Source organism: Drosophila virilis, chromosome X (genome assembly GCF_030788295.1).
Source record: "Drosophila virilis strain 15010-1051.87 chromosome X, Dvir_AGI_RSII-ME, whole genome shotgun sequence".
NCBI lineage: Eukaryota > Metazoa > Arthropoda > Insecta > Diptera > Drosophilidae > Drosophila > Drosophila virilis.
This window is the reverse complement of record NC_091543.1, coordinates 12,934,066-12,960,260: the sequence shown is the minus strand read 5'-3', so window position 1 is coordinate 12,960,260 and position 26,195 is coordinate 12,934,066. Positions and strand designations below refer to the sequence as shown.

At 34.7% G+C, this 26,195-nt stretch overlaps 2 protein-coding genes across 8 annotated transcripts in view; one reads left to right on the top strand and one right to left on the bottom strand.

The window, feature by feature from the left end:
- SK (small conductance calcium-activated potassium channel) overlaps positions 1–13,014 on the top strand; it is an 87,967-nt gene extending 74,953 nt beyond the window's left edge. Inside the window, exons 10-16 of one of the 7 annotated variants that reach the window (XM_032440173.2) lie at positions 1,342–1,477; positions 3,307–3,417; positions 3,897–4,024; positions 6,996–7,065; positions 7,148–7,249; positions 7,315–7,493; positions 8,946–13,014. In XM_032440173.2, the coding sequence (XP_032296064.1) occupies positions 1,342–1,477; positions 3,307–3,417; positions 3,897–4,024; positions 6,996–7,065; positions 7,148–7,249; positions 7,315–7,493; positions 8,946–9,021 (802 nt within the window). In that variant the 3' untranslated portion in view covers positions 9,022–13,014. Of the gene's footprint in view, positions 1–1,341; positions 1,478–3,306; positions 3,418–3,896; positions 4,029–6,995; positions 7,066–7,147; positions 7,250–7,314; positions 7,494–8,521 lie in introns of those variants that run through there. The other 6 variants (XM_032440175.2, XM_032440174.2, XM_032440171.2 and 3 more) reach the window with 6 other exon arrangements.
- Positions 13,015–15,588: 2,574 nt separating this feature from the next.
- On the bottom strand, positions 15,589–24,679 carry NAAT1 (Nutrient Amino Acid Transporter 1). Its single transcript, XM_002059479.4, has 9 exons — positions 24,167–24,679; positions 18,746–18,932; positions 18,332–18,689; positions 17,406–17,780; positions 16,739–17,105; positions 16,577–16,676; positions 16,143–16,319; positions 15,992–16,086; positions 15,589–15,926 (listed from the first exon to the last, which is right to left on the bottom strand). The coding sequence occupies exons 1-9, from the start codon at positions 24,242–24,244 to the stop codon at positions 15,750–15,752; spliced, it is 1,914 nt and encodes a 637-aa protein (XP_002059515.1). The 5' UTR covers positions 24,245–24,679; the 3' UTR covers positions 15,589–15,749.
- Between the last annotated feature and the right edge of the window lie 1,516 nt (positions 24,680–26,195).

Genomic DNA, 26,195 nt, shown 5'->3' with positions numbered 1-26,195 from the left:
CATTCATATGTATATAAGCATATAAATATATATATATATATATATATTCATCACTATTTCGTTAAACAGCTACGTCTCTGATTATATATGTGTGTGTGTGTGTGTGTGTGTGCCATTTGTGTGTGTGTGTGCCATTTGTGTGTGTGTGTGTGTGTGTATGAGCAACCGCTAACCGAGCCAGACTTTTGTTTTGTAACAATTGTGAGTTTCCGTTACCACAGAACAGGCAACAAATCCTTGTTGACAGCTCATTTATGTGTATGTATATAATGCCTACGTGTATGTGTTTGTATATCTGTATGTGTGTGTGTGTGTGTATGTGTGTGTGTGTGTGTGTGTGTGTGTGTGTGTGTGTGTGTTAGTGTGTGTACGTGTGATATTTGTTTGTATGTATGCGTGTGCAGAACTATATCCAATTTAAATAGTCACCTTCCAGTTTGTTTTGCACCAGTAAAAACTCTCTTAACCAAAATAAAACTTAATAAAAAAAAAAAAAGAAAAAGAAATAAACTAAGAACTAACAAACTGTTCATTTCAACGACGCATTTCTCTCGGTTTACGTCGCTGTCCTTTCTCCAGAACGAAAGCCTCTCTCTTTGCATATTCTTAACCTAACCTTACTTGAATAACCACCTGTTTGTGTGTGTTCACGGTTCCTAAACAAATTGATTCAACATATTAAGAAGAAATCTCTCTTTCTCGCTCGATCTTTCAAGTTGCATTTTTTTTTTCAAACATTTGCTATATTTTATGCCTGTCATCAGTTCAATTTCAACTAACTCTCAGTTTTGCTATATTATTTCTTTATTTATGTTTTCCTTTCTTTCTATTTGTTTGTTAAATTCCTTCTATTTATTTTGTGTTTATTGTAAACTTGTTGTGTTCGATAGTTTATGTTCTCTGGTTTCTTGTTTGTTATATGACAAAAAAAAAAAAATAATAAAAAAATTAGTATAGTAATATTTATTTATATATTTTTTAAAACATAAATATATTGTTAAATACATATATTTTTTATACTTTTAATATGTGTTCGTTTTTGTGTATATTAAGCCAAAACAATACGATATTTTTCTCTATCTCTCTTTCCCTTTCATTTAATACTGAATAATACGCTCTGCGTGCTCGTGTACTCGTAATAAATACGTGTGTATTTTTTGCCCCTGAACAATATGATAACGCGATTCTGAATGCGTTTGCAATTTGCAAAATTATAAATATTTCAAACAAACAAAAAAATACCGAAATATACCGACAAACACCAAAAATATACCGAAAATAAATAAATTATCGAACAAAAATATCGATAAATTCACTAAATGGATACGCAAAATGCAACAGATTTCATGATGAAGAGCATGCGAATCTTTTAAATGCAATGTGGCTGATAGCGATAACATTTTTGAGTGTTGGTTTCGGTGATATTGTTCCGAATACGTACTGTGGACGTGGTATCGCTGTCAGTACAGGAATAATGGTGAGTTTTTAACAAACAAAACAAAAAAAAAAAAATAAATACAAAAAAAAAAAACAAAATATCCAAATAAACAAAATAAAACAAAAAACAAAAAAACCCTCAGAAATCATTTTACAAAAGAACTTATATCAAGTAGAAAGAAAAATATGGAAACTAAATGTCCAACAGCACACATATCCAAATCAATTCAAAATCAATTCAATTAACTGTTTCTAACCGAACATATTTACTATCATTTCAACTCGATACAGGCTTGATATTCATATGTAAATAATTACATTTATCGCATTATCAACAAAATGAACCCAAAGATTAATCAATGCTCAATACACTAAAGCTCCTCGCAATGTAATATCCCGCCCTCTAGTTTAGTATACAACCTATTTAAGTACTTACATCATGTACTTTGTCATATACAACCACATGCATAACAAATACATTGTACATCAGTACATCATACAAATTGGGCTCTACAAAACGGAGCGAGTTCATCAAGTGTTTCAGTCCGTACACACGTTACTTTCAACTCATTTGTCACGTGCGACAATGGCGCGCCTGGAAGTAGGCAACACTCGAATAATATGCATGTCGATTGTTGGACATTTATCGGATATCGATGTGTGATCGAAACGGGGCTGATTTGCAGATCTTTAAGCACACCCACACACACGCTTCTTCTGCTAATGCTTTAGCTCTCTCCCTCACTCGCTCTCTCTTTTACACTTTCCTTTCTCTCTCTCTCTCTCTCTTTTTCTCACTCGCTCTCTCCCTCTCTCTCTCTCTCTCTCTCTCTGTCTCTTACCCTCACTCTAGCTCACACTTTACCTATGCTCGATTCAATTTCTTGCCTCTTCTTTACTTTCTTCCCTCTTACTCAATGGAACTCTAACTCTTTCCATCTATATTTAAGTCTCTCTGACAACCTTTTTACATGCATATTGAACATGTCGTAGTCCTTGAATTGAAATTGTCATACAAATAAAATATAACAATAACTCAACTAAATACCAAAATACCTAATAATACTAAAAACTAACCTCTGAATTGTGTTTATCATTTTCCAACTATGTTCTCTAGACTTATCGTTACTTATGTGTGTACTAAACAAATTCCCAGCTCTAACTGTTGTAATACCTAGACAATTTGTACAACTTGAGATCTTAATCTGATTCTGATTCTGATTCTGATTTACATAATTTCCTATTACCCAATAAACTCTTCTTGCCACATAATGATAATAATAATGATAATAATAATAACAATAGTAACAATAATAACAATAGCAATAACTGTTTATTGGCATTACAATATAAACATATTTCCGACTAATGTGCGATAGCATTTGGAGTAAGCCTTTCATTCATTGCACTCACTCAGTCATTCATACAACCAACTACTCATTGATTCACATCTTGCTCATAAAAATTAAAAAAAAAAAAATAAGAAACGAACAACAAATTCTAGGCGAGGTGACAGGACTATAAAAAATTACTAAAGAAAACCTAAAAAAAAAACAAGAAACAAAAAACAAAAAAAAATTGATATAAAAAAACATAAAATTGAAAGCAACAAGTTCTGGACTTAAAACAATCATTTGAATGTATAATCCACAACAATTAACTGGCATTATGATAAATTCCAAAGAAAAAAAGAAAAGAAATAATAAGAACACGCTACTAAATGATTGATCAAGCATAATTGATTGCACGTGCGTGCCACAAATTCAGCTGAGTCCACTCTGTATGCATTTGTGTTAGCCGCCGTGCATTCAATCTCTCTTCTCTCAGCTGCTATCTTATTGCTAATGTCGCATCTATTCTCGTTTACAGGGTGCTGGCTGTACAGCGCTACTTGTGGCTGTGGTATCCCGCAAGCTGGAGCTGACCCGTGCCGAGAAGCATGTGCACAACTTCATGATGGACACGCAGTTAACAAAAAGGGTATAGATTGTCTCCATAGCAGCACGCAAAATAGCCAGCAAACTATATAGAGTACAGTTACACTCATACACCTAACCTCAAATTACGGAACACAAACCTAACTTCAAATGACGTACTTAAGACGTAACAAACCTCGAGCCCAAATTCGAATCTGACCCGACAAAAACGCTTCAGTACTTAAATTTTCAGCCCAACAGGCACTAAAGCTCAAGTTCTTACGATTACTGGAATACGTATTACCGATATATTTAAGCAATATATTTATTAGTTTCTTAATTTCTTCCAATTTGCTGACCGACACGCGCTTCAATTGTACGTCTTCTATATTGTAAAACTCGATTTGGTATTGATACTCGTCTCATTTAGCGTATACTCGTTTAATAATAAGTACTCGTAGAATACCATTGTGTTACTGTCCCACAACAAATGCCACAACAACTCTAATAACTTTGTATTCATTTCTTCTCATAAAAATTTAGCTGAAAAATGCTGCGGCGAATGTTCTTCGTGAAACTTGGCTCATTTACAAACATACAAGACTAGTAAAACGGGTTAATCCCGGCCGTGTAAGAACCCACCAAAGAAAGTTCCTTCTAGCTATATATGCGTGAGTATTTTTAGAGATCTATCAACATCAACTAACTGTCAGAACCACCAAAAAGTTACGAAAATCCCCAAAAAAGAAATAACAAAAAAAAAACAAATAAGTATATATACATATATATATATATATATGTACATATATACATATATATACTATATAAACAAATTAAACTGAAACTAAATCTGAGATTTGATAAAAGAATAGAAAAAGAGATCAAACAATAACATATATCGTATATATCTATATAGTTATACAGCTTTACAGTTAATAGATCTGTTGTATAATACAACCATATAGCCTGAACGAATCCCCAAGTAAAGCTTTCAAAATGAACAACTCAGAACGTGTGAGGCCAACTGAAAAAACCATTCATAAAATCACATTTAAAAAACTTTTGTTTTACGTTCTTGTCTTTTGTCCTGTCCACACATGTGCGTCTATTCATAAAAAAATATATACATATATAAAAAAAATATTAAAAACGAAAAAACGATAAAACGTGCCCAAAGCTACTGTGTGTGTGTGTGTGTGCGTCTATGTTTGCATCTGTGTGAGTGTGTGTGCTTGTCAGTGTATGTGGCACAACTTGTCAGCTGTCTTTAGCATATCACGCAATCATGCAAGACCCAATGAAGAGTCTCTTAACACTCAAACGAGGCCGCTCTCTTAGCTTTATCGCCGGGCAGACAATTTGACGATACGTGTTGTCAATCAAACGCTTTCCAATGTCCCAAAAGTGAGGCAGAAATACTCTCTTTCGATAAGAAGGCGATAAGATAGCCAATCAGCAGCATTCACTAGCAATATACTTATCTTCTGCATCATGCAGAGCACACATGCAGGCACATTCCTAGCCGTATTATTGAGATAATCAATCTTTGTTATTAAAACTACAACTTTTTATCTGAACATGCCATTCATTCTCTCTATTTCCGAAAAAGAGTTGCTCAAATAGTTCTCAGAAGTTCTCAAAACAAATCGTTTCAAAGATCCTCAGAAAAAGAAAACAAAACCTACCCTCCCCAAAAAGTATGCTATTTTAATTCTTGTGAACTATCAACACATCCTTCAGTTTGTTTTTAGTTTACGTAATCCCAATATCTCCAGCTTTTTTCGCATAGTAGATTAACAAGAAATCAGAAATTAAACAATTATAACGCTTAGCACCGTAACAGATTGGGGTCTATAAATGTGAATGTGAAGAGTCTGCTTATACTACTAAATGTACATAGCATTATCGAACTATTAATGAACATCAATACAATAATCAATGAGTGCCATAACCAATTAAAAATTAACAAAAAAAAAAAAGAAAAGAAATAAAATTCAATATAATTAAATGATTGAACTCGTTTTACTAGCCTGTAAATAGGTTGTAAAGCCCTGTTTTTACGTTATGATAATACCGAAAACTAGCCACAAATACCTAGCATGCAGCGTTAATTTTCCAGAAATTCCTATCTTAAAGTATCAGCAGCTTTTGCAACATGGACCTAACCTCGACTACACTGTATATACCAAAACTATTGTAACTGCAGCATAATTATCATTAAAATGATTACCAAAATAATTATCATTAAAATTATTATCATTATCATTATCATTATCATTATCATTATCATTATCATTATCATTATCATTATCATTATCATTACATTATCAGTATCATTATCATTATCATTATCATTATCATTATCATTATCATTATAATTATCATTATAATTATTATTATCATTATCATTATCATTTCATTATCATTATCATTATCATTATCATTATCATTATCATTATCATTATCATTATCATTATCATTATCATTATCATTATCATTATCATTATCATTATCATTATCATTATCATTATCATTATCATTATCATTATCATTATCATTATCATTATCATTATCATTATCATTATCATTATCATTATCATTATCATTATCATTATCATTATCATTATCATTATCATTATCATTATCATTATCATTATCATTATCATTATCATTATCATTATCATTATCATTATCATTATCATTATCATTATCATTATCATTATCATTATCATTATCATTATCATTATCATTATCATTATCATTATCATTATCATTATCATTATCATTATCATTATCATTATCATTATCATTATCATTATCATTATCATTATCATTATCATTATCATTATCATTATCATTATCATTATCATTATCATTATCATTATCATTATCATTATCATTATCATTATCATTATTAATATGTCATTATTAGTGTCATTAGGCAAATGCTTGGTACACTGTAACGCTAACTGGGCGAGCTTTTTGTTTGCCGTCACTTTTGAAGCTTCGACAGCTTTCAAAGCTCCACCTTGCTCAACACAAGCTTTAAGTCATTTCATACCTAATTTTAGTGTAGCTCAAGTAAATTAGTTTGTAGCCTTATTTTTAACAGTCTTATGTACATTTAATACACACAAGATCCGAAGAAAAGTTGATTTGGAAAAACAAAGCTACATTTTTCTGATGATATTTTTTGATACGATTTTCTGCAATCTTAACGCTAGACCAAAATCAAATATAAGTAAAAAAAAAGAAAAACTAACACTTATAACGGCACAATCAATTCTAACACACACTCACAACTTTTTCAGAAAACAATTTGTTTTTCGTATTTTCTTACATTAAAACTTCTTTCATATAACTAAAATATTGACCCATATTGGGCCTGTGATCCGTCTAATGAAAAGAATATCAAATGCTATAGCTGTACAGCTGAGTCTTACACTTTCAGGCAGAAGCTTGGTTCCATCAAGTTGCGCAAAATTGTAATACTCAAAGCAGTCAATGGTTCTTAACAAATATCTCAATGATAAAAGAAAAAAGTATAAAAAAAGAAGAAAAATAAATTTGTGTGTTGACACGTGCTACACGATTTCAATAATATTGTTTATAAACTTGATGATTCTTCCCACCTGCCACTAGGTTGCGAAAAGTTAAAATGGATCAACGCAAACTAATGGATAATGCAAACACAATAACTGATATGGCCAAGGTAGCTAACAATCCATAATTTCTATAGAAGCCCCAAGCTCAGCATTCCACTCTAATTGAATTTTTGTCTAATTCTTGCACAGACACAAAATACGGTCTATGAAATAATATCGGAAATGTCCAGCCGTCAGGATGCCATCGAGGAGCGTCTAACAAACCTAGAGGATAAAATGCAGAGTCTACAAGTAAGTAATTGCACGATAAGCACATTAATGACAATCGATAATTTTTTCAATGCCACCCTCGATAGGAGCACATGGAAAGCCTTCCAGATCTATTATCGCGCTGCCTGACACAGCATCAGGAGCGCATCGAGCAACGACGCAACTTTCTACATCCGGATACAGCCGCCGCTGCCGTACCGCCCATACAACCGGCCACGCCCCAATCCATGTTCAATGCGGCGCCCATGCTGTTCCCCCATTCTAGGTAAGTGCTGTGGACAGCCAATATCAAATCGGCTTTTGCTATAGCAATTGCATCATCGTAATTATCATCATCATCATTACTATCATCACCATCATCATCATCATATAATCAGCAGCAGCAGCAGCATCATCGTCATCAGATCATTATCCACAAGACATACATATCATTCCCATTGACTGCTATTATAGTTGAATTCCACTGAATATCATACTAAATAACGTACTTTTCGAATCAAAGTGAATTTGTAAACACTTATGAAACAAATTGAATTGAAGAGGCCTTGAATACTTAACTGCTAATTTCATTCAAATACTTTTGGATCCGTCATCAGCGGATCTATTTAAATGAAGTGCACGAAGCGAAATCAGCCGTGAACTGAACCATTCACTAATCTTTCTGCTCATGCAGCCCTGATAAAAATACTCCATTGCTATCGATATATACCGTTATCAACAGTAGTTAAAGCGTTGCCACCATTTGAAATATCTTGTGCAGTGGAATTCAGCCATCGAATCATTTGTGTGTATGTTTGTATTTGTGCTACTTTGTAAAGACCCAGTAGTTAAGACACCTCCCGCTCCCAACAAAAAAAAAAAAAAAGGAAAAACCAAATTGCAAGACCCGTTATTACAATTTGTGGCATTTTCTTCTATGCAAGATTCATGTGATTATTTTTGATGAAAAGCGTGTCTGTGAGTACTATCAATTTGCATTTGGTATTTTAAAGGCAAAAAAAAAAAAAAAAGAAAAGAAATACAGAAAAAACAAAACATGTCGCGAGTGGATTGATTGGTTTAAAATGCATTCCATGGCTTTTATCTCATATCATAAGTATATATCTATAGATATTTTTGCATATTGATCGAGCTCACACACATAAATCCATATGACAAAACATAATTATGATAATTATTAAAAAATAAAAAAAATAAAAATGATAAAAAGAACAATTGAATTGCTTAACTGTAATAAGTTTTGGTCGAAAAATGAATCTAATTGAGACTATTAACATACTGCTTTTTGCATAGAAGTGTACCCTCATCCAATAACGCCGCTGCTACTTACCATTGGCCAACAAGCCCTATTTTGCCACCTATATCTAGTAGAACACCACATTTAGTGCCTGATACTCACATGCCATCAAATGGATCTGCAGTTAATAGCTACGCATCTTCCAACAAATACGGCAGCTGAATATCCGAAAGAGAGCGCTCCAACTCCGTGATTAACATCGAGATGCATATATTAAAACCAGCTAGAGCAACTACGTCAACAATATCATCCACATCAACAACAACATTTACGTCAATACCAATGCCCATGTCAAAGTCCATGTCACCAACTCTGATGGAGACAGCGCTAAGGCAGCGTCTGCATTCGCCATCGTTGTCCGTCGAACCGGAACAGCTCTTCGAACTGAGCCATTATCAACAGACATATTCGCATTCACAGCAGCATTCGTATCCGCATCAGCGCACCCTGGAGAACATCAGCATACCAGCCATACCGGAGGATGTCGAAACCATGACCAATGCGAATAGCAAAGGTTCACCCGATCCAAGTGCGCAGCTGCAGCCCATTCAGGCGGGCAACGCTGGCATCTCCATAGAGATGGCAGCGGACATATCGATAGCGCAACCGATAACAACACAAATCGATAGCGATGCCAGAACGAATGCAACGATGACGACGACGACGACGACGACGAATGTCACATCGATTGCCACAAAGATCACTGAGAATAAGTTTACTAGGAAAAGAGAACGTGTATGCAATAATAGTAGTAATAGTAATAATAATACAAATAATAGTAATATTAGTAATTCTACAAGTCGAATTTCGAACTCGGCCTTTTGTAAATAAGCCTCTTCGAAATTAGAGAAACAAAAGTCAAACGTTAGCATATACAAACATATATATCTATATGTGTATATATATATATATATGTATACATGTATATATATGTATATATATATTCATATAGGAAAGGTGTATTTTTTTTCTAAGCCTAGGATATTATTGGTATTTTCACAATAGTATCTAGTAATTGAATTAAATTACATAGCATAGCATTACCATTAAAAAGTGTGACTTGCAACCTGATGAATGATGAAATCAATAGACCCCAACCCCTCCCAATTCAATATAAAGGAAGATCTGTAAATAGGATTCCACATTCATGACAAAAGGTAACAGTTAATACCATAGCAAAAAGTTTGAATTCTGGTATCATTATTAGCGGAAATCCCCAAAAAATAGCAAGTCTACAAATCTCTAAAAAAAAAAAAGAAAAAATAGTAATAGTAATAATATCATTTAAGAGTCTAAGTAAATGTTCAGATTATAAATCAGAAAACAGGCATATTAGTAAGAAGTATTGCATATGCTTCTTCAACAATATCAACAGCAAAATCCATGTACGTTCCTCTGTTCGACTATAAGTGCTAGAATCAGCAAAGTTTCTTATGTAGGCTCTACTATATCCCTATAATTATAGGGTATATCAAAAACATTTGATATGCCGCCATTACACCCCCGAAAATCCATAGGAAATAAAAAAAAAAAACAAAATAGTGTAAAGTAATTACCACGATTTAGTATATGATATGTCAACTTATTTAACTTCAACTTACAGAACTTAACCATAGATTTTTGGTTTGCAGACACTCGTTTATATCAGCCCTAAAAGTCCTTAGAGTATATATATATGTGTGTGTGTGTATGTGCGTGTTTTTGTGTATGTGTGTGGTTGTATTCTGGTGCATAAAAATAACTTAATGAAGATGTTAATATGAGTATTCAAATTGTTCTATGTATTACGAACATAGGAGAAATTCATCTAAGTTCAACTAAAAAAATGTTGCTGGTTATGGAAAAAACAAAAACAAAAACGAAAACAAAACAAAACAAAATTAGTGTACCACATATACATACATACTATTAAATAATAGCCCTGGCTTTAACGAACAACATTTTTTAAGAAAACAAATGAAAAAATACCAAAAAGGAGTTGATCATTTTAAGTCCCAAAGTAACTATAAACCCAAAGAATTATGAACTCAATTAAGAACCTGACTAGCTTTTGAGAGAGGTACGAGATACAGAATATTCAAATAACTTAAGTAAGCCCTTCAAGAACAATTTTAATTGAATTTTGTAATATATGTATTTAAAGAAAAAACACATAAAAAAAAACTATTTCAATTTAATATACAAACTAGTTGTAATGTAACAAGAGGAAAAATGCCCGAAAAAAAAGTGGAGAAAAAATACTAAGTAAAAAAAATACTGTAGTTATAGCAGAGTGGCCGAGCTACGTAAGTTTTCTAAAGATTCTAAAAGGAAATACATAGACATACTATAAAGTATTAACTGAGAGCATCGAAGTTAATTTTTTTTTCATAGGTAAATGAAGTAAGAAGAAAAATAAGAAAAATCTAAAAAAAAATAAGAAAAAACGCATAATTACAAATGCTTTTAGGCAAGTCGCAAATAAAATAAAAAAAAAAAAAAACAAAAAAAAAACAAAAAAAACCATCAGAAAAAGAGTTCAACAAGTTTTACAACTGAATTCCCCAAACGAACATGCCAAGTTGCCGCCGCAAGACCAGCGAACAAGAAAAGGATCAAAAAACCAACTAAGTAGTATATTGCAACTAACTTTTCAATAAACATTTCTCGAATCCTCATTAGAAAACCATGTATTAAATCGCTGCAATAGAGATGCGTCAATTAGTACCCAACATTTTGTTTTATTAAAACATTCCAATTAGTTTCCAATTCGTTATTCGCCATTGTGTTGCAATCAATTGGTTACCATTTAAAGTAATTTTACACTTAAATTTGATATTTTTTTCATTCAAATCCAATTTGTATTTAAAATGTGCACATCTCTAAGTTTTTCTTGAAGCGATCTGGCAGCACCAAATAGCTGAATGAGCATGCGTTAAGTTGGCTGCGTTTAAAACTACCGTCAATAACTGTATACAGAATTTATTGGATGATCTTTTGCAAGAATTTAACAATTTGTAGCGATCATTTAGCAGCTAAATTGAATTGAACCTTAGCCAAGCTCACAAAATATTAAGCCTAACTGTAGGTTGAAGTACGCGCATAAATAGCAAGTGCTTATTACAAATTCTAAGTAAAAAGTTTTCTCAATTTCCGAAAGTTCTACGACAAATTCATCAGTGATTTGGAAACAAAGTGAAAAAAGCCTAGAAATTATTGAACAAAACCAAAATAAAGACTACTACGTTGAATAACGAAAAAGTGACGTCACAAAAAGAAAAATAAGAAGAGCCCTTAAACATGTATACCTATTTATATAATATTGAATATTTAAATTGAAATGAACGTTCAAGACTGCTGTCAAAATAGCTTTATCACAATAAAAAAAACACACACACATACATACATCTAACGAACACTATGGACAAGTAACACGAACTAAGAAAAAATACGAAAACCAAAAATGAAATAACTATATTTAGAAAAAAAGAAGAAAGAAAACCAAATGGGGAAAACAAATATCAAAAGACAATGTACTACGCCCAGCTTTAATGGTTTTTACTATAATGCATCTTTGGGTTTCAACACTCCATCAAAACTATAACAAGCACAGAAACAGAAACAAACCGAACAAAACTAGAACAAGAAACATTTTTTCCCGTTTGAACTGGTTTCCTTGACACAATACCTAAAGACAAAATGAAACAAATAAAGAAAAACTAAACGAATTATTATGAAGAAAAACCAAAACCAAGAAACTTTGATATGAGGGACCGAAATTTAAAGACAGGTCTTAATTATACAAAACCAAATGAAATACCCTTTAACTGAAGCCTAAACGAATACCATATATACCTACTACTATATTGAACAATGTTAACCTATGCATGCTATATGCATATGCCATGGCTGCTATCAATAACAAATGACACGAATCGGTCCGGGGTGCACAGTGGTGCACATGCATATGAAGCATGGCCAAAATCAAATCGAAGCAAAATATTCAAAATCTTCAGTAGGGTGACACTTTTCTAGTACTAAACATTTATAGAGCCGCACTTTTTCGGCAGTTTTATAAGAAAAGAAAAACTCTTTTGTTTTTGTTTTTTTTTTTTGTTTTTTTTTTTTTTTTTGATAAATTCCCAAGGCGCCCGGCCCACTGTGCACTGTCCACTATTTCTGATGTACGTATTTGGGAAATTGTTCCATTTGTATAATATTTACATTGTATGTGTGTGTATGTGTGTGTGTGTGTGCTCTTCTCAACAGCGAAACGTAATACTACGAAACAACCAAAGTATGACACAACTTCAATTCACATTTTCCGCAAATTGAGTTCCACACCGAACATATAGCACCAAGAAATCGAACAGACCGCAACGGATATAAACAAATTTTGGTATATTTACATGCTGCTTCAGTTCATCGAGAAAAAAACGATGTTTAAGCTAAATAGAAATCCGGCCTAAAAGGGCAAACGGCATAGTATAGTAAAACTTACCGAAAATAATACAAAACAAAAGAACATGCATACAATATACATGTACAAGCACTCAAACAACAACAATATACTATATACTCTATATACTCTACAATATATATATATATATATGTATTCTATATATACATAAGAGGAAACACTAAAAGATCATATTTGACTTTACATGTATTATAGTAATGTATTCAGTAGTTGAACGAGAGCCGATGCAAAGACCAATTTATTAAGCATAAACAATTATGTTAAACTAAACAATAAAAGATTAAAATATATATATATATATATATATATATATATATAAACACACAAAACTTAAATTACAAAGTAAAAAAACAAAAATGCGAAACAATTTTTTATTAAACCAAACACGAGCAAGTAATGTATTTAAAAACCAAATGAAAACTTTAACTAATTCAAAACTTAAACCCAAGAAAAAGAAAAACCAAAATTTATATGCTGAAAAATTAAACCAAAACGGGATTAAATAACACAAACATTATGTTAAACAAACGAAGAGAAAACTTATTAAAAAAAAAATTTCTAAAAGAAATGAAAGCTAAAAATACAAAAAAAAAAAAATAAAAATAAATAAATAAATAAAGAAAATCAGAAGAAGGAATGAGGAAAAAAAATGCGATGTAATTTACATACAATTCAGTGGCTATACAAATAGTTTATTTTGAATTAACGGTATTGTATATTTAAATTAATATTGTTATATATATATATATATATATATATATATATATATATATATGTATGTATATATATATATATATATGTATATCTTATCGAGGAACCGTGTTTTGCAAAAGCTTTAATATTTAGGGTGCCTACATTTGCTAAATTAGTATTTTACGATTTAAAAGGAGGAAGAGAAACCAACAACACAACAAGACAACATACACACACCAACGCACACACACACACACACACCAACACACATCCACACACACACGAACAGTAATAGAAGACAACAATTACCGATTAAATGAAAATTTTAAAATGTAGTCCTTAAACGCATAAAAAAAAGTGTTTTGTCAAAACAAAAAATAAACAACAAAAAAAAGGAAATAAACTAATTTAAAAAAAAATATCCATTCGCGATTTTCAAAATGTACACAAAATAAAACAAAAACAAACATAAACCAAAAAAAATAAAAAAATACTAAAAAAATGAAAGAAAAAAAGCAAACAAAAAAAAATTGTATTTCGAGATATGAATTTTAAGAATGTTTATTAGATTTACGATTTGTTATTTTGTATACATATATATATGTATGTAGTATAAACTGATCTGATTTTTTTTTTGCTCATTAAGCATTTACCTCATAAGAATTCCCACTATTTATAGCAAATTTACCATTACATAAATCAATTGATGTACTGTTATAATGTACACACCCAAAGCAAACAAATGAACAAGAGAAAAACAAAACAACAGCAACAACAAGAAAAATTTATAAAAACAAAAAACAAAAAAAATATATATAAATAATAATTAACACTAAATACAAACAAAGAACAAAAAATGGGAAGAAAAACTTAAGTAAATATTGTAAATTATAAAATTAATGAAGAAAAATTGAAAAATTTTAACATAATAAAGGGCTTTGTATGAAAAAAAAAAAACGGACATGCTCTAATTTGAAATTAACTGGATTTTCATTCCAGCCTTAAAGTCGACTTTGCTATTTTTCAATTTGTACGTCACATTTGTATACCCCTTAAAAGGGCAATATTGTTCTAGTGCCAAGGCATGTAACAGGCGCAGCATGATGTCAGTCAAGTCTATTCAACCATGTTTGTCAGTCTGTGCGCATGCATAAAGCGTCAAGCTCAGAGGCTATGAACTGGCTTGACATTATCAACTTGGCTATAATAGATTAAATTCAAATCAAGTACCTTGAGCTGAATTTCAAAATAACAATAAATCACAATCATCGATTCGCGCAAAATCGATCAAAATCGATATCGATATGTGTCTCGTAGTTTACAAAAGCGAGAGACAACAAGCCAGAATATGAATATGAACCTTAGTATTCACACACATTCATTGATCCATATTGAAACCGTGAAAAGTGCATCAAGATCGGACAATAAGCACCGAACTTAACCAAGAAGCTCGTACTGTGATGATCGTATGCGTTTGCCGTCACGCTCCAATAGACTTTCGATGACTAATCTTTCTAATACGATTAGTGTTTACAAGCACAGCTGGACACTGGGGTCAGGGTGTCTAACCAGTCGATCATACCCTATAAGAGCTCAACCATTTACCCTGATTTATTCCCTTTATAAAGAAAGCGTGCATTTTTTTTGGTTTTCAAAACAATTTTATTATAATAGATTTTAAATATAGCTTACAGTCAATATAAATAGTTTATACACTGACTTGAACAACAACAAAAAAAAAGAACATAAATTAGATACTACGCGATAATTGTAAAATTGTACACATTTTAAAAGATAAATTAGTCGAGAATGCTCGACCAGCAAGGACCTGCAATCAATTTGATCAAAGGAAATATTCGTTTGTTTTAGGTTTTCGTTTTCTGAAAGGTACCAGAAGAACTTAGGCTCGTATTTCAAATCATATTTATATTGGATCGTGTTTGAATTGATTTCGATTAATAGTGTTTCGGTAATGGATAGTTTTAGCAGGGCCTTTGGCTTCGTAGTGGCTGAAGGCATTTAATACATATATATATATATATATAATACAATATGAATAATCTCCATTTCGCTTAGTTGCTATTGCCACACAGATTGTAGAGCTTCTGCCGGAAGAAGCCCATCTTATTCGACTTGGCTTGAATCGCCCGTTTCGCCGCCAAATCGCTTTTGAACAGCAGCCAATCCCGACGAGTCTCCGGATTGGATGGTCCCCACTTTTCGCTCGGCTTTAACGAGGCCATAAATGACTGCAAACAAGGGGCACAGTTTGTAATATTTTCAACCATCCAAATTGTATATATGTCTAACTTACCTTGGAGAAGCTGTCATGCCTATGGGTTCTGATGTACCACCAGCCCCAAAGTGGAAACTGCGCCGCGCCCACAGCGAAGAGCACCCAGCCCGCAACTTTGTTGTAGAGATTTGATTAGACTTAAGTCAATTAGATCTACAATTGAGCTTACCATCTCCGGCAACGGGAAAATATGTATCACTGTATTTAATGGGCGATATGGTTACCATTGAGTAGATGAATATCACAATCATCATGATTGGGGTAAAGAACGACCAGCATATGCGCCAGTACAGTGAAACCTTCTTGTTGCTCATGAACTCGATATCATCGCAAAAGTTTTGCAGGCCTTGAAAATAGATGGATAGTTTGATAGATTAAGATTAGAATAATAATAGATATTATTTGATAGAGTTTCGACAAATCGATAGTTATCGATCAAATAGAAATAGGTAAGGTATATCGAGAAAGAATGACTCGTTTTGCATATATATGCATATGTTAGCCTAGAAGAAGACTCGCAACAATGTCGCCGAGAAGATACATTGGCGATCCAAAGCAAGGGCATTTTCTCCACAAACCTGAGGCCTTAAAATATTATCTTACCATATATCCAAACGATGCCCGCCAGCTCGAAGATGGCCAATATGAAGACCACATAGGTGCCACCATAGAAATCCACCAGCGTCAAGATCCATTGGCCGCCCTGTTGCAAGCATTAAATCTTGACAAACGCGCTCAGAGCTAACACTTCATTCACAAACTTACCGGCGTTACATAGACCAGGCCCATAAGGAAACCACAAATGGATGTGGCCATTGCGACCTTCCAGTATTTGCACGTCTTGAACTGATCGCATATGATTGTCACAATGGTGCTCTGCAGGGCCACAATCGAGCCAATGCCCAGCACGAACAGCATGAAGAAGAAGAGCGCAGAGAAAAGCTGCGGCACAGCCTGAAACTTCGATATGGCATCCGGATAGGATATGAAAGCCAGGCCAGTTCCACTGCGCACCACATCCCGTATATTATCCACCTTCAAATTATGCGCCAAATTGCCAAGTATGGCAAATATCGTAATACCACCCAGCAGACTAGTCAGCGTATCCAATGTGGTCACAATCATGGCATCCCTGTAAAATGTTTGATTAGAGCATGGAGTTGAGTGTATGGATTTCAGAAACAAACTACTTTTGGCTAGAAATTTAATAAAAGATTTGGCTTTCTACCTTTAACTCCTAGTTCCACTTATTGAAGTGGATTTTTCATAACTGGTGAAAATGTAGAAAATTCTATTCAGAGCGGTTTCTTGAATCATCACAGTAAAAGTGAAACACGTCTTAAGTGAACTTTCTCAAAGTTCTTCGAAAATGCGAACACGCGATTTGATATACAATATGGTATGTTCAGGGTAATTCCTGTTGCGTACACACCTGTAAATGCCATGATCGAAGCGATTGTAGGAGGCAAACATGATGATGGGTCCACAGCCGACAGCCAGTGAGAAGAAACACTGAACGACCGCCTCCTTCCAGACGATGGGATTCAGCAGCTCGCCCCATTGGGGCTGCAGAAAGAATATGATGCCATCGACCGCACCCTCCAGGGTGACAGCTCGGCCCAGCAGCGCGAACAGCACCACATAGGGGAACAGTGCCAGGAAATAGGCTGCCTTCCCGGAGCTCTTAACGCCGCGCATTATGACCAGAAAGATGACAACCCATGAGACGAACAGCGCAATGGTTAGCTTCCAATCGGGTGCGCCGATGCCGTCAGTTATATCCGATTTCTCCTTAATAACCACATTGCTGAAAATGATGCATAAATTTGTTATTCAACACTTAAGCACTGCTTAAGGCATTCTGGCTTTTAATTTCTTTGCAAATTCGCTTGTGCATCGGTTTTACTAAAAAATGTTTCTTTGTTTCATTATTTTGATTGAACGTTGAAATATCTCATTTGGCTGCCAATTTATTAATTGATTGATAATATTAAGATGTTAAAAATACTGAAATATTGGATCAGTTTTGGTCCCATTCCGGTTTACACATTCGACTCAAATTCGCCAAAGTAAACAACTATTTTTCTGTTTCAGTTTTTTTTCTTTAAGTGCAAATTTCTGAGAATTTCTCTTGTCATCGATTTTGTTTTCATAGTTATATATCGTTCCGGCTTACGAATTCGAGACCAAAGCGCCAAAAAATTGTGAGTTGAATTCGAATTAAATATCCTTATTTTTTTTGTCTTTAATTTTGAAGTGAAGCTTTTTCAAGCAATTCGCAAAGTTTGCTTACAAGTATTTCGCTATTTAAGTTCTACCTAAATTGCATATTCCGAGTCTTGGATGGTTTCTACTTACAGAAAGTAAAGCTCGGAGCTGCTCTGCAGCTTGGTCACATTGGTGGCGCTCTCTGTCGCACGACTCAACGCAGAGCTGGCATTGGTCAGCAAGGTCTCCACATATTCCGCTGGCCTAGAGTTGACACAATTGACCCAATCGTCCCGGCAATACGACCAGGGCAGCTCCGATTGAAACGAGACGAACAGATAGTAGACGGTCAGGGCCAGCAGGGATGAGTAGTAGGTGATAATGCAGATCGTGGCAAAGGCTTGGCCATAGCCCACGCCCATAAATGACGGGCATATGGACCAGATCTTAACGGTGCCCTGACTCGTGAACTGTCCAATTATCATCTCCAGATAATACATGGGCTTGCCTGATGACATACAATCTTAATTAGCGCGAGATTCAAAGCGGAGTCAAGAAACTTACCGATCAGAAAGAGCACTATTATATAGGGTATAAGAAATGCGCCGCCTCCATTCTCATAGGCGGTAAATGGAAAACGCCAGACATTGCCTAGGCCCACGGATACCGATATGCAGGACATCAGGAATTCCAGGCCGTTCGACCAATTCGTGCGCTCAGGCTCCTTTTTCTGTGCCTCCTTCTCATTGTTCTAGCGGAGTTGATAGAAGCAAAAGAGGAGCAATATTACGAGTTGTTTATGATATTTTTTGATTGATTCGCATATATATATCATTTCATAAGCTCCACTAGCGGATACCATAATCACCTAAAAGAACACACACTCCATGCTTTATGCTGTGCTCCTTCTAAGGGAAATAAGGAGGGCCCACAATATATATATTTTTAATTCCTATAGACTATAGAATAACGCGTATACCAAGTTTGGTGTAAATAGCTGTAATATGCTTCGAGTTATGCTCAAAGAAACAATTCTCAAAATCGATATTATGGCAATAGGAGTAGAGATATCGAAAATATAATAGACTCGACTAGACTAGACTAGACTCATACTTATATATATTCGAGCATATATATATGAAATTTGGCTTTTGAGTTTTTGATCAGTCAATATATAATTCATGTAGTCGGATATGCCCCTCTCTGCCTGTTACAAGACCTTACATCCACTTTTAAGAATTACTAGTTCCTCTCGCATCATATCGCATGCCATCTGGTATTCCAGGTTTATCTAGTTCCTATCATATCATATCGCATCTGGTATTCCCATGTTAACTCACAAAATTAGCTGGAATTTGTTTTGGCTACGCTTTGCATAAGCCCATCGCCCGCCAGATGTCAGTCAATGTTATCGCTGCTAAACATGATACATGATTTATTTAGTGCTGATGTATTGTTGATGTTTGCACATAATTCCCCAGACTCCAGGGTAAATATTTGGGTCCATTGCCTGGGCAAACACTCGGCATGCCAGTGCGTAATATTTAATTTGAGAATCTTTTCCACACAAGTCAGCAATGGGCTGGGATTGCGCCAAGATAACCCACCCAAACACATAGCATATATATGTTTTATTATCCAACCATGACACGATATTTGGGAAATGTGCCAAAATTATAACATTTAGCTGAAAAAGTTACACAAGACTTGCCCATGCACTCAATTGAAGCTGATCGGTCTTTAAAAAGTAAACTATTTTGGAATATGAAAAGAGAAAACGCAAATATCGCATAGATGGAAGAGTTTATCTATATCAAGTCGACTATGGATACTGATAAAAATATATATATATATACTTTATGGAGTTGGAGATATCTCAAGGGTATCTGCCGAATTCTAAAGATAGTTTCTATTGCAACTATAGAAATAGTTCTGGGCTTTGGTTATATTTGTTTTAAGCCAAATAAAAAATTGTGTATCTACTAAGCTTTATCTATAAAAGAATTGAAAATATGAGCCGAGATAAATCTTTAAGTTGCTGCAGAAATAAATGTGCAAGCGGAATGAAGATATTCTGTCGCCAACTGTTAGCTGGAAAACTTGGGCTTGCATCGGCAGCGACCTTGGAACCTTGGAATAAATGCATGCTTAAATAACTCGGGTATTTCTGAAGCGATTCCCATGAAATTTTCACAGCTTAAATATGCCACTCAAATGTGTGAGTATATCCAGGTGCAAGGATCTAGCTACAAAAATATATTCGAAAAGGGAAGCCTATCTGGGCATACAATACGAAAACCAACATATCCAGTCTGGTATTTTGTGGTTATTCAAATCGATATTGTGGAAATGGAAGAAAACTTCAAGATATGATAAAAAGAATATAAAGATATATATATATTCAAGTTTAGCTCCATGCCTGTTACATACGTTGGCAACAGAACATCATACCCTCGAAGGGCTCAGGGCAATAAGTGATGTCATGTAAGGCACTCATTATATCCAGCCACATTTACGATATTTATAACTTAGTTGACACACAGAACATTAACAGCTCTAATTAGCTAGCCACTTTTGGCATGGAGTACTTTGCGCCATACCATAAAATGGGGTATAAATTTTAACCGTGTACTACCAAGACGTTTCTTGATTGAAGCTGAGCCGCACAGGAAATAAATCGCAGTTAAATGATTGAGTTATTTGATTTATGAACTTAACGATAAGATTACAAATTTGATGACAACAACAGCTGTAAAATCGCGTGACAATTAGTCAGGGTTTGTCGATAGGAAAATCAAAACAGAAAATCCATAAAAGAAATTACACAGTCCCGGGAAAACTTTGCCCGAACTTTGTTTTAAAACTTGGCCAAGCCGTGCCAAAAGTTGTGCAATTACCCGCCGCATAGCACAGCACATCAACATCATCCCCACAATTCGCACTCAGCCAGAGTTAGAGTTAGGAATTGTTTCTAAAACACATTAACTAGGTAAGAAAACAGAATAACAACAATAGTAGCTGCGGATCGTATCTAGAAAGAAAAAATAAAACAAGATTTGACTAATGCACTTATAACTATTTATAACTAAGTTTAAAACAAGTAACCGTGGTCTGAGGCAAGGCGGCGCGACTAGCAGCTACCCTGTAATCAGCTCACATTAGGCGGCGCCTGTTCTTCTGCCTCTTGCACGGCTCCGATCTGTTAAAAATTGATTCTCTAATAACTACTTTAACTTTTGATATGAAAGTCAGTCAGAATTGCATCGAAATGATGTCTTTTATAGTTAACTTTTCCTCATTTAATGGAACTGATCTCTCTCTCTCTCTCTCTCTCTCTTTATTTTTGAAGATAGATGAGCTGATGTTGCTCTCATTTATTTGAAGATCGCTGAGAAGGTTATATTGAAATTGTAAACAGAATGTAGATCATTACGATCTCTCACCCTAACCCCGACCCTCTCTCTCTCTCTCTCTCTCCCCATATATATAAGTATATTTGTGAAAGCCCACAAGATATTGCAATATTTTCTGTGCCACGTGCTGTGCCATTATTTTGATAAGGCAAACAAGCCGAAAGACATTCCACTGTACATTCAACTTTAGTAATAAAAAACACAAAAAAAAAAACAAAAACAAGGTTCATTAAAAGTATTTATTTATTTCGTTTTTCGGCATCTTTGGCAGTTAACTGTGGCCCTTAAATGTTCAAGATAGTATCTGTTACAGAACAAGAGAGACGGTAAGATCTATAGATCTTACTAGATATTTGCACAGACTTTCTGGGAAATACGAAAAAGCTGTCTAAACAATTATAAAACATATAAGTAGTAATACATTATTAATAACTCGTATATGAGATACGTTTAGATACCAATTTGAGTCATATCGCATGTGAATATGTTCATGCACCCAGCTGAACTATTGTGAGTCGATTCCGGGGTTTCTGTTTGATTCATCAACTGGTTTTTTTGGATGCTTGCAATGCAATGCAAATGTGTTTAGCCAAATGGCAAATATTATCAATGGGCATCGCCGTGTGTTAGGGCAAATCCAATTGCAATTTTATGGGAAACTTGTGTTTTACCTGTAATACCCTGTACCCAGCGCTGCCAGCTGGGTATATTGCTGTTGTGCATGCTCATAGGGCAATAGATGGCTGTAGTGACATTTATTCTCTCGCCATCTTGCCTAGTATTATCTCCACTGTATCACAGTGCAAGAGCCAGAAGAACAGGCGCCGCCTAATGTGAGCTGATTACAGGGTAGCTGCTAGTCGCGCCACCTCGCTCAGACCACGGTTACTTGTTTTAAATAGTTATAAATGCATCGTCATAATTGTGTGCATTAGTCAAATCTTGTTTTTCGATCCGAATCGCTGTTGTTGTTATTCTGTTTTCTTACCTAGTTAATGTGTTTTAGAAACAATTCCTAACTCTAACTCTGGCTGACTACGTTCTGCAAGGCACTTACGATGAGCTTGATGAAATGCATACTCCCTTCAATATGAATGAGAGAGTATAACAAGCTCAGCTTGATTATATAACAGATATTTTCTGAATAGACACACACAATCAATGATTTACATAATTAAAAGGTTGCATTTGTTGCTTTTAGTTCGATGGGGCAAATAAGCAATGAGATCTCCATCTCTCTAATAGGTCAAGCTTGATTCGTGTTTCAATTATAATAATAAAAAATTTCTATGTGAGCTCATAAAAACTAAACCGATTCATATAGATAAGAAAATAGAATGAGAGTTAAATAGATAAACAAATCAGATGGATTAACTAATTTGTCTAATATATATAATACCTATATAAATATATTTGAGCTGATATGAAGATAAGCGCAGAGAACATCTATTTAAACAGATTTCTTGGCTGAGACAAAATGATTTATGCTAAAAGTAAATCGTAGAACACAGATCGTGATATATATGCATGCATATAAATTATAAACATTTGACATTCTAGAGCTCATTAAAGGAACTGAAGAATGTCTCAGAACAACAACAAGATCGATTTGATGGAATAATATTTATTAGGAAAAACTTTAACTTTCATTTCGATTTTCAGCTCAATTTAGAATCTATAACATGTATGTGTTTGTATATGCCTTACGGATCGTAGCAAGAATTAGAAATAAAGAAAAAGTACAATTTTCATTTCACAAAAAAAATGTTGAATGTCAGTCTATAGATATACAGTTACTATTACTATATAGCCAGAAGGGGCCATTTACAGTTGGCAACGAGGCTCAAATCAAACACGAATTGCAATAGGATTTGCATTTCTATATGCATTAACATGTAATTCACCGTTTACCTGAGATCAGTTATTAGCACGGGGAAACACCTCCGTTTAGCGTGTGCCAATGTGGCCCAAGTGGAGAGCAAACCGATTTTTCACTGCCTACGTATTCTATATATATGTATTTGCATAATCTGCTTCGAGCTGGATTTTTATGGCTGCTGTTAGTAGAGCTAATAATTGCATAGATCTGGACCTGTAACTGGTTGAGTTCGGCTCGTGTTGTTGTTGTTCTCTTCTTATATAGTATGCTATATATTTTCGGATTGGTATTAGATAAGTTGGCTTGATTTCGACTGAGCTCGTTTTCATTTATCGCTACCAATAAACGCCTTTTTCACTCTTGTTTTGCAACAACAAATGATGGTACATAAATTAATAAAAAGTAAATTAAGCAATCCGCCAGATAAATTGTCGCATGTACTCCATATTCTTAAGGTTTCTTTCTCTTTTTATACTCCCCGTATACATATATTCAATCACTTAAGTGTCGAGAGCACTCACAGCGAGCACTTGAGATCAGTTCGGTGTGGGCTAATTGAAAATGCAGCTAGCTGTTCCGGTGACTGGCAAGGGCAGGTGGCAGGTGGCAGGTGGCAGGGGGCAGGGGGCAGGTGTTGCTTGTCTTTAAGGCATGCGGAACTTGAACTACATAGAATCTGGAATTGGTACTCACATCTGGCTTGTTGTTGCTGTTGTTGTTGTGCTGTGTGCCGGCATTGGCTCCGTTTTGTGGCATTGTCTTTAATTCCATGTTGCAAGGTGAATTTACCAATTTTCCACCTGTTTGGTATTTTTTTTTTTCTTTATGCACTGCCGCACATTCAATAAGCCAAGCGATGAACAAAAAAATAGTTAAATAATAATAATGCAATTACAACAAACACCGCGTTAAAGTTTATAATTTTGTTCAAGTGCGCTTTTCTTTTTTTTTTTGTTTGTTTGTTTTTTTGTTAATGAGTCGCAATGAATAAGCGACTGCATGTGATAATAAAAAACTCAAATAAAAAACATACACACAACAAAACAAAAGCTAGTACCAAAGGCCGTTCGAGTCGCGCTTATTTATTTATATATTTAATTTGTTTTATTTTTTATTTTTTAGTTTTTATTAAGTTTGTTTTTTGTTTGTTTGTTTGTTTGTTATATTTGTTAGTTTTTGTTGAGCTGTGATGCCGTGAATGCCACGGCTAGAACTGAGGCAGCAGCGAGCTTTGAGCGCTTTAAGAACCATCACAACTAGCAAAACCCCAACAGAACTCAGCTCGCACAGGTGGAGGGCACTGGCCGAGGTACAGGTACAGCTGCAGGTAGAGGTACAGGTACGTTTGTACGTACGCTTGACTAAGTGCGTTGGGTACAGCTAAGGGTACAGGTACAACTTCAAAATGTTTTATCAGCTCCCCATCGTCATCATCGTCATTGTCAATATCGCCATCAATGTCGTCGTCATCATCATCATCATCATCATCATCATCATCATCATCGTTCCATCAAAACCAGCCAATCATCAGCCACACAATGTAGCACCTGTTACAGGCAGAGCAAGAGAGGCGCTCGCGAGCGTGAGCGAGAGCGAGAGCGAAAGAATGGAAGGAACAGTTAGCAAGGGAGAAGGGTAGCGAGAGTGAGAGCGCGCATATAGCGGTTGTTCTGCAAACAACTGTGATTAGGATTATGCGAGGTGTTTCAACAAATCGGAGCGTGACGCAAATTGACGCATTTCCGCTTAACTAAGAATTACCCTCATTTTCAGTTGAGCAATGCGCGTGTTCGTGCTCGACTAGGAGTTACCCTGTACAGTCGAGTCTAATGAAAACGCAAGTACGATCGTTTTCTTTTACATCTACACACCCATTTGTTTGTTTGTTTAGCTGGCTCAAAGCAGATAAAGCAGATATGCACGACTAGCAGCTACCCTGTATGAAATTCGAAAGTTATCAGAACATGCACATTCGAGACCAAATACGTATGTTAAACGTATATGAGTCACTCAACAAAGAGTTATGTGACGATTGATGATGTGATAGACGTGTGGATACCCTGTACACGACTCCAGACCTGTCAAACTTGCTTTGTGTTCTTATATATTACCAAGCACAGGTTACTTCCGTGTAATTGACACACGTGCTCGACTTTAAGATACCCTGCATAAGCAAAGCATACGTATATGTATTATCTAAATGTCATGAGCATGTAATGCTCGACAATATGTTACCGTATTCCCAATTCTAGCAGAAGCAAACACATATTCGGAACAACATGCACATACCTAAGCATAGCTTATTTCAATGTCATGAATAGCCATGCGCGACTAAGAGATTCCCTGCATTCAAGTCTTATGTGCCCAAACACGCAAACGTTTGCACTTTCATACCTATCCTCGACTATGGGATACTCTGTACTTATAAAACATTCACAATCGTAGTCGGATATATGCATGTATTTACAACGATGGTTAGTCGAAAAACATGCTTAACTACACAATACCCTGCACTCGCACATCTGTTTGTAGATTCTCGTGTTTATGGTTAATAATGCTCAAAGTATCGGAACATTCCCTTTTCGACTGCAACAAACCTCATAGAAACCCTTTTAATTTGTATCATCACTTTTTCTTCTCAAAATCTTAATCTAAATTTTGACCAAAATAAACAAAAAATCAAGGAGTTACATCACGTTTCTTTGATTTGACGCAAATTTTG

Bases quoted from the DNA above. Each gene is read 5' to 3' on its own strand.
- NAAT1 (XM_002059479.4), bottom strand. From the start codon at position 24,244: ATGGAATTAAAGACAATGCCACAAAACGGAGCCAATGCCGGCACACAG. The intron at 17,781-18,331 runs GTAAGTAGAAAC...CATCATTTTCAG, and splicing joins AGCTCCGAGCTTTACTTTCT to CAATGTGGTTATTAAGGAGA. The intron at 16,677-16,738 runs GTAAGTTTGTGA...TGCTTGCAACAG, and splicing joins GCCTGGTCTATGTAACGCCG to GGCGGCCAATGGATCTTGAC.